Source organism: Hydractinia symbiolongicarpus, chromosome 4, assembly GCF_029227915.1.
Source record: "Hydractinia symbiolongicarpus strain clone_291-10 chromosome 4, HSymV2.1, whole genome shotgun sequence".
Classification (NCBI taxonomy): Eukaryota; Metazoa; Cnidaria; class Hydrozoa; order Anthoathecata; family Hydractiniidae; genus Hydractinia; species Hydractinia symbiolongicarpus.
The window spans coordinates 6,634,304-6,649,359 of record NC_079878.1 but is presented as its reverse complement, the minus strand read 5'-3'; the positions used below and the strand labels follow the sequence as shown (position 1 = coordinate 6,649,359).

Sequence of the window (15,056 nt, the reverse complement as noted above, 5' to 3'; positions counted from 1 at the left end):
TAAATCAATGAAGGACTATATTTCGAAACTACTAGCTTGGACTTATTATTCTGATAACAGACACATTTCACAGAATATAATCTCTGAAAATCGATCCAGTCAGCATCTCATGTTTACTCCTTATCTTACTGCTTTAACAAAACGATGGTGTGTTACAAAATACATCTAACTTACTCATGCAAATGTACAACTAAATCACATTTACTTAACTAATGGTCATAAACTTTTGGTTACTTTTGAATTTTTTTGTCATCATTATTTACTGACCACAGATGTCATGCAATGAAAATGCCAAGAATTTTATGACGAAGTAAAATTACGCGTGTATCACTGCAACAACGCTATGCTTTAGGCGCATCGCTTAGTGAATTTAAGGCGAAAGATAGAACGTCCCCCAATTTAATAGAGCGAGAACGGGGTCAGGATGAAGTTGTTTAGTTTCTTTTATATCAAACGTAGTGAGGTAGAGGATTTAACATCCTCTCTTTCTTTAGACGATAGTCTAAGTATAATAAATATAAAAAGCATATAAATATAAAAAAAGAGTCTCATCGGTGCTGCACCTTCCAATATGCAAAGAAGACAACGAGGTTGATATGGATGTGAAAATTGATGTGTTTAAACCGCCGAGAGAATCAACATATATCGAACTACCACAAAAGGTAAAGGGAAAATAATGTTAAATAATAAGTTAATTTCAACGGCCATAAAAGTTTTATCTATGTAATACTTTCAGCGCTTCATCCACAACCGAAATATGCACAAAGTATAAAAACTACCTCAACGGCCCAGTAACAATAGAGTGAACAACCTCATTCCAGGGCAGTTTTTTAGCTTGTAGAGGTATATATTCACTCAAAGAATGCGTTTTAAAAACATACATAGGTCTGCGAGAGACAAAGGAAGAAAGAGCATAACCGTAATACAACATACTGAATAAAAAACTCTTTCCATATTCAAAGTCAGCAATCCATACGGAGTCCTTTCTTATATCCGAGATGTTTTCATAAAAAAAAGCTATCGAACAAACGAATAACCAATGTGCTTACTCCCTTTTGACCTGTTAATAATACTTCTCCGATCTTCAATCCCACTAGTCTCCTCATCAATCATTTTTTAACATCGAAACGAAAAGATTTAATACGCGAAATTAAATTCTCGTGAAAATTAATCTTCGTGAAGGACATTCCTATAATGGTAAAAACAAAATAAAGTTTGAACATGGATATATAATTATTATATCTCTGTGGTTTAAACCAACCTTGTGTCCCCAGGACTCTATTTCTTTTTCTGACAATCTCTCGTCATCTGAGATCGTCACAGAGAGAAAAAGACCTCTCGAAACGAGGTTGGGTTTGGACCTGATTAAGGAAAAGAGACTGTACTTTTAACATTGATAATATCAAGTCCTGGGGACGAGGTTGCCATACCTATAATCCTAGACAATATCCAACCAGATCCATTGGTTGAAGAACCCCTTAGTCTTTCTAACCTCTTGTTAGAGATTTATTTACCCGTTGCCTTCTCTATTGTATAGAGCTGAAAAAGCTGATCAAGGAAATGTATAGGATCGTGTGTTTTTGACAAACTGTTGAAGAATATTGCGGTGTTAAGGATTTTTGATGGCGTCATTACCCCTCTGTTCCGAAAGGGGGGACCTAGCTTTATGAAATTGGTCCTATTTTGGTCCCAGGTGGTCTTTAGTTACCCCGCGCAGGAGTTGACGTCAGTTGTTCCCATCCATTTCTAACTTATTTGGTCTCAAATTTGTACTGCAATGGCTTCCCTATTCTCATTTATTGGATTGAAGACAGTCTAAATGCATTAACGTCGTGCCGTAACGTCTAGGTAGTTGCCAAGTAAGAAATACATTCGCTTTTGTCTGTTACAGACACACGGACACAACCTCGTTTCCAGCAGAAGGTAGAGGAAGCAGGAAAGAGATTTGGGATAACCAAGAGAGAGGGGTTCTTCTAACAATTCTAAAACTTCTAACAATTTCAAATTTTAATCCCAATCTCCAAGCGCACAGTTGGACCTATTTAAAACTATATTTAGTGGATTCAGCAACAAAGAACATTAATTACGTTAAGTGGTAGAGCACGCATGGGTAACCAAATTAACGGAAAATCTATTCTGTACTGCAATTATTTATTTAGGGTGCATTAGAACTCACTATTTTTTGACGTTGCACCATGAGAGGTCATGCAGCTGCAAGACAAAAGGATATAATGAAGCATAATGCGCAACACCCCCTCGTGTACACATTGTGAGTGAATTCCTTTTCTTAGTCCTTCGCAACTTGCATATATGGACGACTCCTTTCGCTAGCTAGACATTTAATTTAATTTATACGACTAAAATTTTGTATAATCAAACTCCAGAGAGAAATAAAATGCAGTTGGGAATTTTTGTTGTGACAAAGGGTTTTATCAGACGAAAATGTTAATGTAAAAGTTTCCCGTTTTTAAAACTAAATCAAAAATATTAAAAGTGTTTTAAACTGCACAATCTCGTCCTCAGAGCTTTTCTTTCTCTTTCTGATGACGTGCTGACACGAAAGCGAAAAACAAGCCCTGGGCACGAGATTACTTAATAGTATACCATAAATGACCGTAAGTGCAACTTTGCTTCCAGGACTCTTCATTTTTGTTGTAATGTCGCCTTCCAGTCGAGATATAAAAAAGGCGAAGAGCCTGAAGAACAAGCGTGACTCTAAGTGTTCAATGCTTTAATAGACACGTTTAAAAAATAAGTCTTACAACACAACTTTTAAATCAGCGCCCAAAAGTGGAAAATAACGCTCATTCGAGAAACCCTCTGCGCCATTGTCGTCATGGAAAAGCAAATAGGCTGACTTAGTCGGAATAAAATGAACAGGCGAATGGTGGGTTTGTTCGCGGGCTACTAAAAACTAGTCTTAGTAATATAGAAAGGAATTCAGGCTTGTCACGTTTTTACCATGTTCACAATTTATGTCAAATCTCAGCCTCGACGTTCTTAAGTTTGACTGCTGCTCGTTGGATACTTACCAACTAGTTCCGTATAAACAAAAACAGATAAAAATTTAGTTTCATGTGGTATCTTTTTCTGTGATCACTATTATACTTGTACAAATGACTTCCTACATTTTGATTAGTTAAAATTTACAACAACAATGTTTAAGGTTCAAGTTACCAAAATTTTGTTTAAACCTCGTAGTTGGATGCATCTTGTTCCGCCCCATTGTTTGCTTTGTACACAGTTGTAAATTCATCAATCACAATTTCGTTTTCGCAAGATCCAGTACAAGATCCGCAACAACACCTACATTGAAACTGAGCACAAAACGTAATCAGTGACGTCACTAGTAGAAAAAACTCAATAATGGTGAGAGTAACAAACATGATAAATAGATGATATTCTAATTCTAGACTCTCTTTACTGTTTTTCCATGGCCTAACTATCGTAAACAGATCATCGTCTCCCCGAAATCTCTTTCCCACATCTTTAAAACTGCTTTTATAATCACGAAGGAATACAAATAGGTAAAAAATGATTCCAATTATCCACCACAGCATCTGCCATAAGTCCAACCAAAACTTTACTTTATAGAAACACATTCTTTTTTTACGTTCACCGACAATACCAAGAATAGGGTTTATCATAAGTAGTAAATTCATCGTCAGCGGTGCATAAAACCATTTTATAATTTGTATATTCTCATACGAATCTTTTGGTGCCCATTGGTAAAATGCTCCGATAATTCCAGTGAAAGCATAAACACAAAGTTGAATATAATTTAAAAACACTCTAAATTTGCACATCTTTAAACCTTCTTGTATGAACAAACACTAAATTTTTAATTAAAAGTACATCATAGTAAGAGCAAGTAAAACTATTTTTAGCAATCACGCCACAACAATTTGTAGTTACGGTAATTATGTATTTATTATCGACTTCGTCCCCATGCTTTTATTACAATTCCACTTGTTATGGATGGAAGGTAATCGAGAAACTTAAAACGAAGTTCCCATGTCATGCGGTTTTATAAACAAACTCTATTTTTCATTTCAGTCTTAGTTGTTAAGGCTAAAATGTTGATTTTAGCTTAAAGTTGCCGAGAAGAATAGTCGTAATGTTTCCATTTCACCAGATTCTTATCGATTGTATTACGTCACATCTACAAGTTTGTTAGTTGTACAAGAGCGTAATTCAGTTTTACATGTAGAAAAACATGTGACGACGTATTTAGTGGTTATACATTAAATACAAAAAATTTCGGACGTTTTTATTTTCGGACATTTGAAAAGTCCGCATTTTTTTGTACTTAATGCATACTAGGACTCTCAAAGTAAGCCATGCTCCCAAAAAGACAGGGTATATCCATGATCTTTCTAAGGCTGGCTATGCAAAATATATGCACTCATAAAACGGTTAAAAAGCATTTAAGATCGACAAGTCCAGGTTCTAGGGACGCCCTAGAACCTGGACTGTGCCGCAGAGTCACTGTCTGCGGTACACGCAGTCCCTTAAAAAATTTTCGAACCTGGGGGGTTGCTTCTCATCAATGGATATTGTGTCTTATACAAAATGGTGCTGAAATATTTGTCTAACTTTAAACGCCAGACTTTGAAAGTTTTTACCCAACATGTATGAAAATTAAAGTGCTGATTAAAAAAAAAGCATTTCTTGTGTTTTATTGGCAAGAAATAAAGAAATTATTTGTGATAAAACAAAGAGAAACTTAAGTTTAAGAAAAACATATTGTATTGCAAAAAGAGCCTTTTGGTCAGCTTTGTACAATTAAAGATAATTGGCGCAGTCAAAGAGGGCGCTCTTTATCACGATCAGAAAAAAAATACGTTGAAGGATAATTTTAAGAAAAACAACCTTATTTTAAACAATAGTTTTAACCTGACACTTTCACTTGCTTTAAGCATTATTGTTTTGCGTGATTTTTTTTAAAAACCAGTTAGGCACCAACAAACTCTGGCTAGCCAAAATCCGCGCCCTCCGTACTTCTCGTATGGGTCGATAGAAGCTCAGATAAATGAGTTTGAGGCTGGTCAATTTCTATTTACAATTGAACATCGCGTGCCAATTCCTTAAAAATTTAAATATTTCGCACGAAGATGTTTGATATATCTGTCTCGCTTGTGGTTGGATCTAATACTACTATCACAAGGAGGACCACTGTATGCTGTACCTGTACAACCTTGCGTAAACATTTTACACTCCATACATACCGATTAACATCCCACACCATCAAAACGGTATGTTTTTCATCATTACCTGTGCCGGTTTCAATTAATGTACTCTTTCTCAACCTCACCCCAGGGTCTTGTGGCCCCTGAGTCGTTATAACAGACATCAACAAGGCTTTAGAGTTCTGATTACTTTTTCATAACTTTTTTTATCTATTACAAAAGGTTTAATTGCAATCCAAAACACTATTTGAATTTCCGCGCCCGAAGGCGTAGGAAATTCTTTAAAACCGTCGTTTTTTTCTTTCGGAGCATTTTTTGAGAAAAAATCGACCCTGGGATTTCACGTTGCTCCGTTACAGATGTAAACTTCATACCCAAGCTCCTTAACTACTGGGAAGTCTCGTATTGACGTTTCAGGCTAAAATTGGTATTTGTTTTCGACAAAATTTGGCACAGTTAACAAAAAAAGTATGCTGAACATAATGGTGACATAATAATTTTGATTTTTGTCACCTAAATGTCATTTTAGGCCAAAATTGGTCCAAAAATTAGAACTACTTTATTTTGAACAAAATTTGGCACAGTTAACAAATAAAGTATGCTGAACATGATGGTGACATCAAAATTTTGGTTTTTTGCCACCTTAAATGTCATTTTAGGCCAAAATTGGTCCAAAAATTAAAACTACTTCATTCTCAACAAAAATTGGCAAAGTTAACAAAAAAAGTATGCTGAACATAATGGTGACATCAATATTTTGATTTTTGTCACCTAAATGCCATTAAAGGCCAAAATTGGTCCAAAAATTAAAACCACTTCATTTTCGGCTAAATCTAGCACAGTTAACAAATTAAGTATGCTGAAAATGATTATGGTACAAAAGTTTGATTTTTTGTCACCTAAATGTCATTTCAGGCCAAAATTTATCCAAAAATTAAAACTGCTTTATTTTCGACAAAAATTGACACAGTTAATAAAAAAAGTATGCTGAAAATGATGGTCACATCAAAATTTTGATTTTTTGTCAACTAATGCCGTTTAAGACCATAAACGTTTCAATCGCAAGATTTTCAACCATGAATAATAGGCTGTATTTTTTGTTAGCAATTTCTTTTAAAATGTGAGTTTAATGACACGTTTCGTTTTGTTTGCGTTTGTTGTGTAAGATATAATGTCACTGGTGTGCTTTATCTTCAGAGGTTCATGCACCAAACCCCTTCGAATGTTTGGCACAATAACACAACGAATTAGCAGGTTTTCATCAAATATTTTAGAAGCGCGCGGAAATTCTTAGAGCCCCAGGGCTTCTTGTTATTTTTTCATATCCAACAATTCTTTCTAATACCAATTTAGCAGTATATTTCATTGAATTCGTAGCCATTTCCTTAGCTTAGAATTTTTTTTTGGATTCTAGCGCAGTTTTTTTAAAAAAATATTGTATCGTTCTGGCTCAAAGACGGTGTCTTTAAAGGTTTATAAAAAGTGCTTATTTGTGTTGCTCGAGAATGTAGTAATGTAATTTGTTAGGTTTGGTTTAAAAATCTATCAGTTTTGCACCCCTAAGTTTTAAGTGCACTTGAGAAAAGCGCGTAACTATAAGATCAAAGCGAGGGTGGGGGAGAGAGCGAGATTACTTTTAATTATTAAAATTCGCAAAATTTAATTCTTGAAAAAATTTATTCCGTTAGGGTAAAACTTTACAAGTCCAAAAAAAGCAATTTTTTTGGATATACACATTCGTGAATCCACAATATGAAAGTTTGAATTCAATCTTTCTTGGTGTGTGTGTGTTCACACAGATAAAATGTCTCGTCTTGTTTTTGATAAAAGAGGGGAGAAAGTCATTGTTATTAGATTATTTTTTATTTTTTGCCAATACCTTTACTAAGTGACATTGAGTGGTTAATTTTCCAGGAACTCACTATTTAGAAAGTTTATACCAAATAAATATGAAAGTTTACTTTTTTAACGTTTCTAAAAAAAACTCCAAAATCATGAAATTCGCAAAAGGTTTCTCTCACATAAGAGATTAAAGTTCTTTTTCAAACACATTGGATATTAATAAAATTAAAGAAATCTGCATTTTTTAAATTTACATTTCTTTTCTGTCTCTCAATTTTATCCCAAATACCTTTCCAGAAGTTCATGGATACAAAATTGAACTAAGTTCTAGCCCAAGTAGGCTTTCTTTTATTTTTCATTTTCTTGAAGTGTCCTTTACCTCCACTTGCTTGTTTCTTTCTGATTTCAACTAGCTTCTTTTTGTTCTTCCTTCGAAACTCAGCATCATCAAGAAGTTCGTCTACCATAGTTCTTTTCCTATGCTTTTTTGTAACTCGTGTTGAATAAAACTCATGTGCTCCCTCAACAATTGTACCAACTTGAAAATACTTTGGAAGCTTGTTTGAATCATTTCTTTTATAATGTTTCTTTGTATCAAGTACATTTCTCATTTTGAGGAGTTGTAAATCTCGTTTTACTTCTTCTGTTAATTCTGTTTTGGGCAGATTATACCAACCTTGGCCAGCAGTCTCTTCACTCTTCTTTTTACGATCTAACTTTTTAGATCTTGCTGATTCATACAACATTGGAGGTTTCTCCCTTCTCTCTAAATCATCTGGAATTATACTCTTCTTCATGTAAGCATCAACTTCACTTCTGCTTACATTTTGTTTACTTAAATCTGCTTTTGTTGAATCAAAATACAATTCAGAAACATTTAAATCTGTGTTTATTTCTGAGGCTGGTCTTGGCTTACTACTATTGTTATCTTCCAGTTGAATACGATCTAATCCAAAAACATCTGGAGTGCCGCCTTTAACATCATCAGTATTAAATAAACTTCTTATGTGTTCTCTAAATGGCAAATGATTTTTCAACTTTAAAGAAGTTTTTAGCAATTCATTATTCATATTTTGATGAACAGAAATTGACTGGTATTTTGAAACGTCTAATGCAAATTTCGAAGTCTTGCGATTTGATTCTTTTTGGGGTTTAAAATTTAAGGTTGTATTATCACCTGAGATTGTCTGGTGATTCACATATGTATTCACAATACCTTCTTTCTTAGGCACGTCACCAACCTCATCTATTTGTGCTTTTTTTTGATTGCCATTCTTTTTTTTGTTGTTTTTTTTATTGATTTCAGTTTGTTTTTTTGAAACAATTTTTTTTTTATCAGATATAACTTTTTTCTTATTGCTTTGCACCATGACGATTTCTTCCTTTTGCATATTTGTGTCAAGATCCCCTCCTGCTTCATTTTTCAATTTTTCTTCCTTATTAAGATCAGTCCTAACTGTTGTGCAAAACTGTCTTTCTGCAGTTTCTTTCCTTTCAAGGTGTAATAACTTAATAGGATCTGCCCTTTCCGTTTCTTCGACATTTTTTTCACAAGTACCATTCGAAATCTTCACTTCTGAGTTAGCCACAACTTCCACATGGTTTTTTCGCTTATTTTGAAGTCTGCTACTTCTTCTCATACCTTTTAAATATCGTATTTCGCGTGCTCTAACTTAAAAACGTGTGCTGCGTTCTATCACTTCACTCACCACATGAACATTTCAGAAAAGAATCTTTTTTCTCCTTTACCATACTGTTTTAATAAAAAGAGAAGGCAAGAGCGACTGGAGCACAAAGTCAAATTCATAATAGCAGACATAATAAATGTGCACCATGTTTGGCAAAGTGCAAATTCGTTACCAGATCATACGTAAACTGGATTTGGGACAGTGTGTGGATGATGCTCTGCTCTGCAGATTGTTTGCATTTTTGCATTTGTTCAGTAATATTAACCTTTTTTCTGTGTGAGAACGTTAAGAGTTATTAACATTAATGTGGTCTATAACGAAGCTACCCACTAGCTATATTTAATTTTTGTAGGCAGCTCAACTGCTTGTTATATTTTTTACTTGTTTTATCGTGTTGAACAAACTTTTTTATTACTGAGAATTACCACTTTTTTTAAAAAAAGGGAAAAATACCTTTTAACTGTCTGCTGAAAAAGGCTCCTAGCGTAGTTATACTCATTTTAAGCTATGCCGACCCAGTTAAATTCTGCGCTCTACCAGACAACTCCCTTGCAACGTCCAACACAACCCACAGAGTGTGGCATCTCCCCAATTTCCCTTACATGGCTTGAGTTACCCCGGGGCTATGGTAACATACACTACACCACACCAATTTTCATGGTTTATATCATGTATTTATCACTCTCGTAACAGTGGTTAAGTCACAACAATGTAAAATTTACAAAGCCACTTGTAAATGTTGGGTATTTCAGGACTAAATTTGAGTTAGTTAGTATTCGTACATTAAGTTGTACTTACAATTTCAGAACACTGCTGAAATTTCCTGGTTAACTACAAGAAAAGAAGAAGTCGCAATGGCAACCATTACTGATTCATTTAAACAGACAAAAAGCAAAGGTACAGCTTCTGTGAGTTTCAAACATGACAGTAAAGCCTTTTTAACATCAACTGTAAATGAAACTGAGTCTAACAAATTAGCTATTTTAAAGAGCTTTGATTTGCAAGCAGAATATGGACCTTGTTTGGGTATTACACGCCTTGAAAGGTGGGAACGAGCCAAGAAGTTTTCTCTTAATCCACCAGCAAAAGTAAAAGAGATTATTCAAGCGCACATCAATGATGAGGTTTACAAAGAGTGTCTTTGGAAGAAATATGATATATAGGAATGACGTTTTCTATGGCTGTAGCTTTTCAGTGTACTAATAAATACAAAAGTGTATTTGTAAATAACTTGTCTGCTACTGTGATTCATTGCATCTTTTGTTTATTTTTATTTTTGTTTATTCTTCTTTTTGTTTTATGTTTTCTATGATATATAATCTTTTATTTGTATAAATGTGTTTTATTCTTCAGTTTTTCGTGTGTTTTGATTGTTATATATTTATCTATTTGTACTGTAATTTTTTTAATTTTTTTATGTGTAGAAATACTTATTCAATCCAACTGTTTTAGTTAATATATATATATATTAAGATTGTACATAATATTTGCATATTAAATTAAAAGATGTCACAAATTTCAGTTTTTTGTTTTTGTTTTTTCAAAGTTTTTTTGGTGAATTGATATAATGTAACAAAAGTTTACATCCTTTATGTGATAGTTTACCCCAAATATTTTATGCTACAGTGTTCTTTTATTATATAATGTAAAAACAAAGGCATGCTGCTTAAATTAAATGTTATTATTATTAAAAAGTTAATATTAGATGGTTACTCTGTAAATGATATATTTTACCAGGTGCTCATCCAGGAATATTATTTTAGGGATTGGTAGTCCTTGTAGGATATTTTCATGTTAAAATCAGCATATCTCTTAAAAATACAAAATTGATGTATATAATAACTATTTTTTTAACTAATTAAAGGAAGTAAAATTTTGCATTATGTTGGGAAGAGCTGTTTCAGTATTTGGACGATCTGCTACTAGATCGCGAGCAAGTAACTTGGTGTTGAGAGAAGCAGACAGCCGTCCTGGAATGGTAAGTAATTGTCGCTGCACATGTGATCATAACAATTAATTTAATATTGTGAGTAACAAGCTACTTTAAAGGAAGAAACTTTCGCTGGAAGAAAATTTTGCATTTAGCGGGAAAAACTTTCGCGGACAAGCAATTTGGAATTTTTTTTACGGGAAAAAACTTTCGCGCACTGATAATGAAGTATTAAAAAAAAAATATAAAACCAAGTATATGAATGTTGTAATTATTTTATAAAAAAGAAAACTATATAATATTCTTAGTCTATGATTATAATATCTTCCAAAATTTCATCAGCCTTTTAAATAAAAATTATTTTTTCGTTGACAAAAATTACAACTCAGCTAATTAAAAAAAAATAAGACAACAATACTTGTTTTTTGCTTTTACTGAGTAGTTGAATAAAAAAATTTGTGGGAAAAAACTTTTGCGAACAACACATTTTAGAAAAATTCGCGGGAAAAAGCTTTCGCAGACAACACGTTTTGACAATTTTGCGGACGAAACTTTCACAGAAAGGCCCCCATAACCGTGAAACCGCGAAACTTTCTTCCAGCGAAACTTTCTTCCTTTAAAGTACATAGTTTAAGGACTGGTAAAAGTTCCGATTTTGTTAAGAAATTTTTTGTTTATTTTTCCAATTCAGCATAGAATTAGTTATCAATTTTACCGCACCAACTTTTTTCACTAAATCTTTTGTTTTATTTAAATTTAAGAATGCAACACCTTCAGTTAAAACAATAAGTAAGTAAGTAAGTAAGTAAAATGTATTTCAGGGTATCCATATATTACAATGGCTCTTCAACCCGTTAAAAATAATATAAAATAAATTCAAATGTTATCAACAATAAAATTTTAAATATATATATATATATATATATTAAGTATTAAATGACAAAAAAAATATTCATGGGGGAGTTAGCGCAAGCCAAAGGGAAACACATCGCAAAGAGAAATTGGCAGTAGCTGCGAAATATGGACTGAAAGAGAAAACAAAATAAAAATAAAAATTGAAAAGGAAATAAAATGCGTGAAAAAAGAAGTGATTCGATAAACTATCAGAATAAACTATCGGACAAGCGAGCAACGGACTTATCTAGTAGATATGATTTAATATTTCTAGAAAAAATATTGAAGGAATCAGCAGTACAAAGGTTAGCTGGTAGACTGTTGAACACTCGCGCTGCTTCATCTTGAAAGGTACCATCGATCGAGTGATGAAGGCTGAGTTCATGCTGGTTTCGGAGATTGTTTCGCTTTATACGTACATTTACTTTACAGGAACTTGACCAGTTGGTGAAATTAATGGCTTTGTACGTTAGTTTCGATAAGTTGAATTCACGACGTTCCTTTATGGGGAGCCATTTTAATTTGATGATATCTTGAATTTTGGCATAACGTCCAATAACAAAACTACATGCAACTTTTTGAAGTTTTTGTAATCTTTTCATTTGTGCTTCAGTCAGTGACATGATAAAGTCGTTATAATCAATATGAGAAAAAATTAAGGTTTCAATTAACTGTTTTCGTAGTCTGAAGCTTGTGAAGTTCTTCAACTTTCGTAGCACAGATATTTTCCCATAACATTTTTTCAAAGTTTTGTCGATTTGTGCGTTCCATTTAAAGTGTTCATCAATTGTTAGTCCCAATAGTGAACAAGTCCCAACACGATTGAGTGGAGTACTCCCTAGCTTGATCGTCGAACTGTGTTCATTAAGAATATGAATATTGGACAAGCGTTTGGTCGAAATCAACATGAATTTAGTTTTTGCTGCATTAGCCGCAAGAGAATTTTCTTCGGCCCATTTGTCAAGCTCATTTAGTGTATCGTTAATGGAAATTTCTGTATTCACAATATTTGCTGGATAGTATCAAAAGCTTTCGAGAAGTCTATCAAGACCATTAATGTGACTTCATTGGCTTTCATAGCTTTTTTGATATCGTCTTTCAATTTCATAAGTGCTGTACTTGTGCTGCAACCTTTATGAAATCCATTAACAGTATCCTTGTAGATGTTGTTTGATTCGATGTTTCAACACAATCTTTTCGTATACTTTGGATAAAGAGGACAGTATTGATATCGGTCGAAAATCTGAAATTTCGACAGCATTCGGCACTTTATTTATAGGCACGATTCTTGCAGATTTCCAAATACGTGGAAATTCATTGATGTGTATGAATTCGTTAAGAATATGTGTTAATGGGGAGCAAATAAACTCGGCAACCGGTTTCAAAAAACGAACAGGGATTGCGTCGGGACCAGTAGAGCAGTCATTTTTAAGATTGCGCAATTCTTTCATAACTTCACTATATGTAACGGAGTGTAAATTTACTCTCGTTGTCATTTGGTAGAGTGTCTATAAATGCTTTTGTTTCTGTCGGTGATATTGGATCCTTACCAACAGTACGCAATGCGGTAGCGGCAAAAAACGAGTTCAGTGAATCCGGTTTCATCGTGTTCCTTTTAGGCGGCGGATGTAAAATACTGTGTATGATTTTCCAGACGTCTTTAGAGATTGAAGATGATAATGATTTTCTATAATATGACATTTTTGAATGAAGGATTTTCTTTTTGGAAAGATTTCTCAGTTCTCTAAATTCCTTCCAGATTGTTGGGTCCTTAGTTTCATGTGCTTGTAGGCGTAAAGTATCACGTTTATGCATCAGTGACTTCAGCTTAGTATTGTTTATCCACGGAGCAGGAGGTCTTGTAAGTTTCATCTTCCTCAATGGAGCATGACTGTCAATACACGATAGAATCAATTTATTGAATAACTCGAGTTTCAGGGAGGGATCGTCAACTCCATAGATTATGCTGAATGGAAGGCTTGCAACATCAGATATGTAAGCTGGTAGGTCAAACTTTTTTTCTGATCTGATTAATTTCAACCTCGGTTCATATCTCGGTACTTTGATATTAAGCAATGCGAAGGTTCCATCGTGATCACTAATTGTGGAACAAGGTAGAACACCTGACTTGGAAACAATGTCAACATTATCTACTGAAATATGGTCTATGAGTGTGCTAGATATTTCGGTTGTTCTTGTCGGACTTGTTATAATTTGTGTTAAATCGAATTGATACAAAGTCGATAGATATAGCGATTTTTTTGGGCTGGATTTCAAGAGATCGATATTAAAATCTCCAGTTAACATTAACGGCCCATTCCAGGCAGATTTTACACGAACTAAGATATCTTCGAAGTGTTCTAACCACTCTGCAAACGGTAATAACGACTGGGAGCGATAAACAACGCCGATTAAGAGTTTACTATGTTTATTTTTTCCTGGTACTTCCAACCATATATGTTCCAGTTGACTGTCAAAGTTTTCAAGGTCTTTTCGCCTTTTGAGATGAAGCCTTGAACTAACATAGTATGCAACACCACCACCTTTCATGTTAAGGCGGTTGTTAAAATGTAGATCGTAATCTGGGATGGTTACATAGTCAATAAGAGCTTTGTTTTCTTTCAACCACGTCTCTGTTAGAGCAACAATGTCAAAGCGATACGTGTCTAACATATAACGAAATTCGTCGAAACTGGCAACCAATGATTGCGCATTCAGATGTAAGAATCTAAGATGTTTCTCTGTCTTCATTGGCTAACCATGATTCATGGGAGGATACATTGAAATCTAAATCAGGTATATGAGCAAACGGAAGAGCTCTGTGGATGCAATTTGGGCACGTCCATTGAGATGCACTTTTTGATTGATTGACAAGATAGACTTTATCAATACATTTGGCGTGAGTAGATTCTAGGCACTGGTCGCATGAAAAACGTTTTTGGTTACATTTCACAGTTTTATTACATGCTGTGCACTTTGGTGCATGGAAACCAGACCCAGGGTTACGTTCAACATCGCCTGACAGAATCAAATTAAATGAGGCGATAGAATTGTTATAATATAATACCGGTGCTTTTGCTCTTTTGATTTTACAATTTCTCTTTTCTGGTATATGATTGTTATTAATCCCAGTAGAGTTGAGGTAATTGTCTTGATCCCAAGGTGATGATATCAATAACCAACTTGATGTTAAAATTGCAAACAACATTACTAACTTGAAAAACATGGTTTCTATTACGACGTTATGAGAGACTTGGTTGACAATAACAAAAAATTCAAATTTCTTCTCTATACCAATGATTTCCAAATAATTCACTCCCTTCACAAAGTAGCATGAAACTTTCCGATAACTCAGTACTTAAGCAACAAATCAACAACAAAATACCATCAGGTATCAGGTTTGTAATAAAAGTGTTATACGAAGAGCACAGCTAAACACGTCCGCTCACGTCCGTGTCCGTTCACCTCGTCAATAAAGCAATGAACTGACACAAAGAAGTAATTCTGAAATAA

General features: G+C 34.0%; 2 protein-coding genes across 2 annotated transcripts; both read right to left on the bottom strand.

The window, feature by feature from the left end:
• Positions 1-7,195: 7,195 nt before the first annotated feature.
• Positions 7,196-8,866, bottom strand: LOC130641019 (uncharacterized). The gene has a single exon (XM_057447646.1). The coding sequence runs from the start codon at positions 8,669-8,671 to the stop codon at positions 7,352-7,354; it is 1,320 nt and encodes a 439-aa protein (XP_057303629.1). The 5' UTR covers positions 8,672-8,866; the 3' UTR covers positions 7,196-7,351.
• Positions 8,867-13,001: 4,135 nt separating this feature from the next.
• On the bottom strand, positions 13,002-14,216 carry LOC130642193 (uncharacterized). Its single transcript, XM_057449280.1, has one exon. It carries the CDS (start codon positions 14,214-14,216, stop codon positions 13,002-13,004), a length of 1,215 nt encoding a protein of 404 aa, XP_057305263.1.
• Between the last annotated feature and the right edge of the window lie 840 nt (positions 14,217-15,056).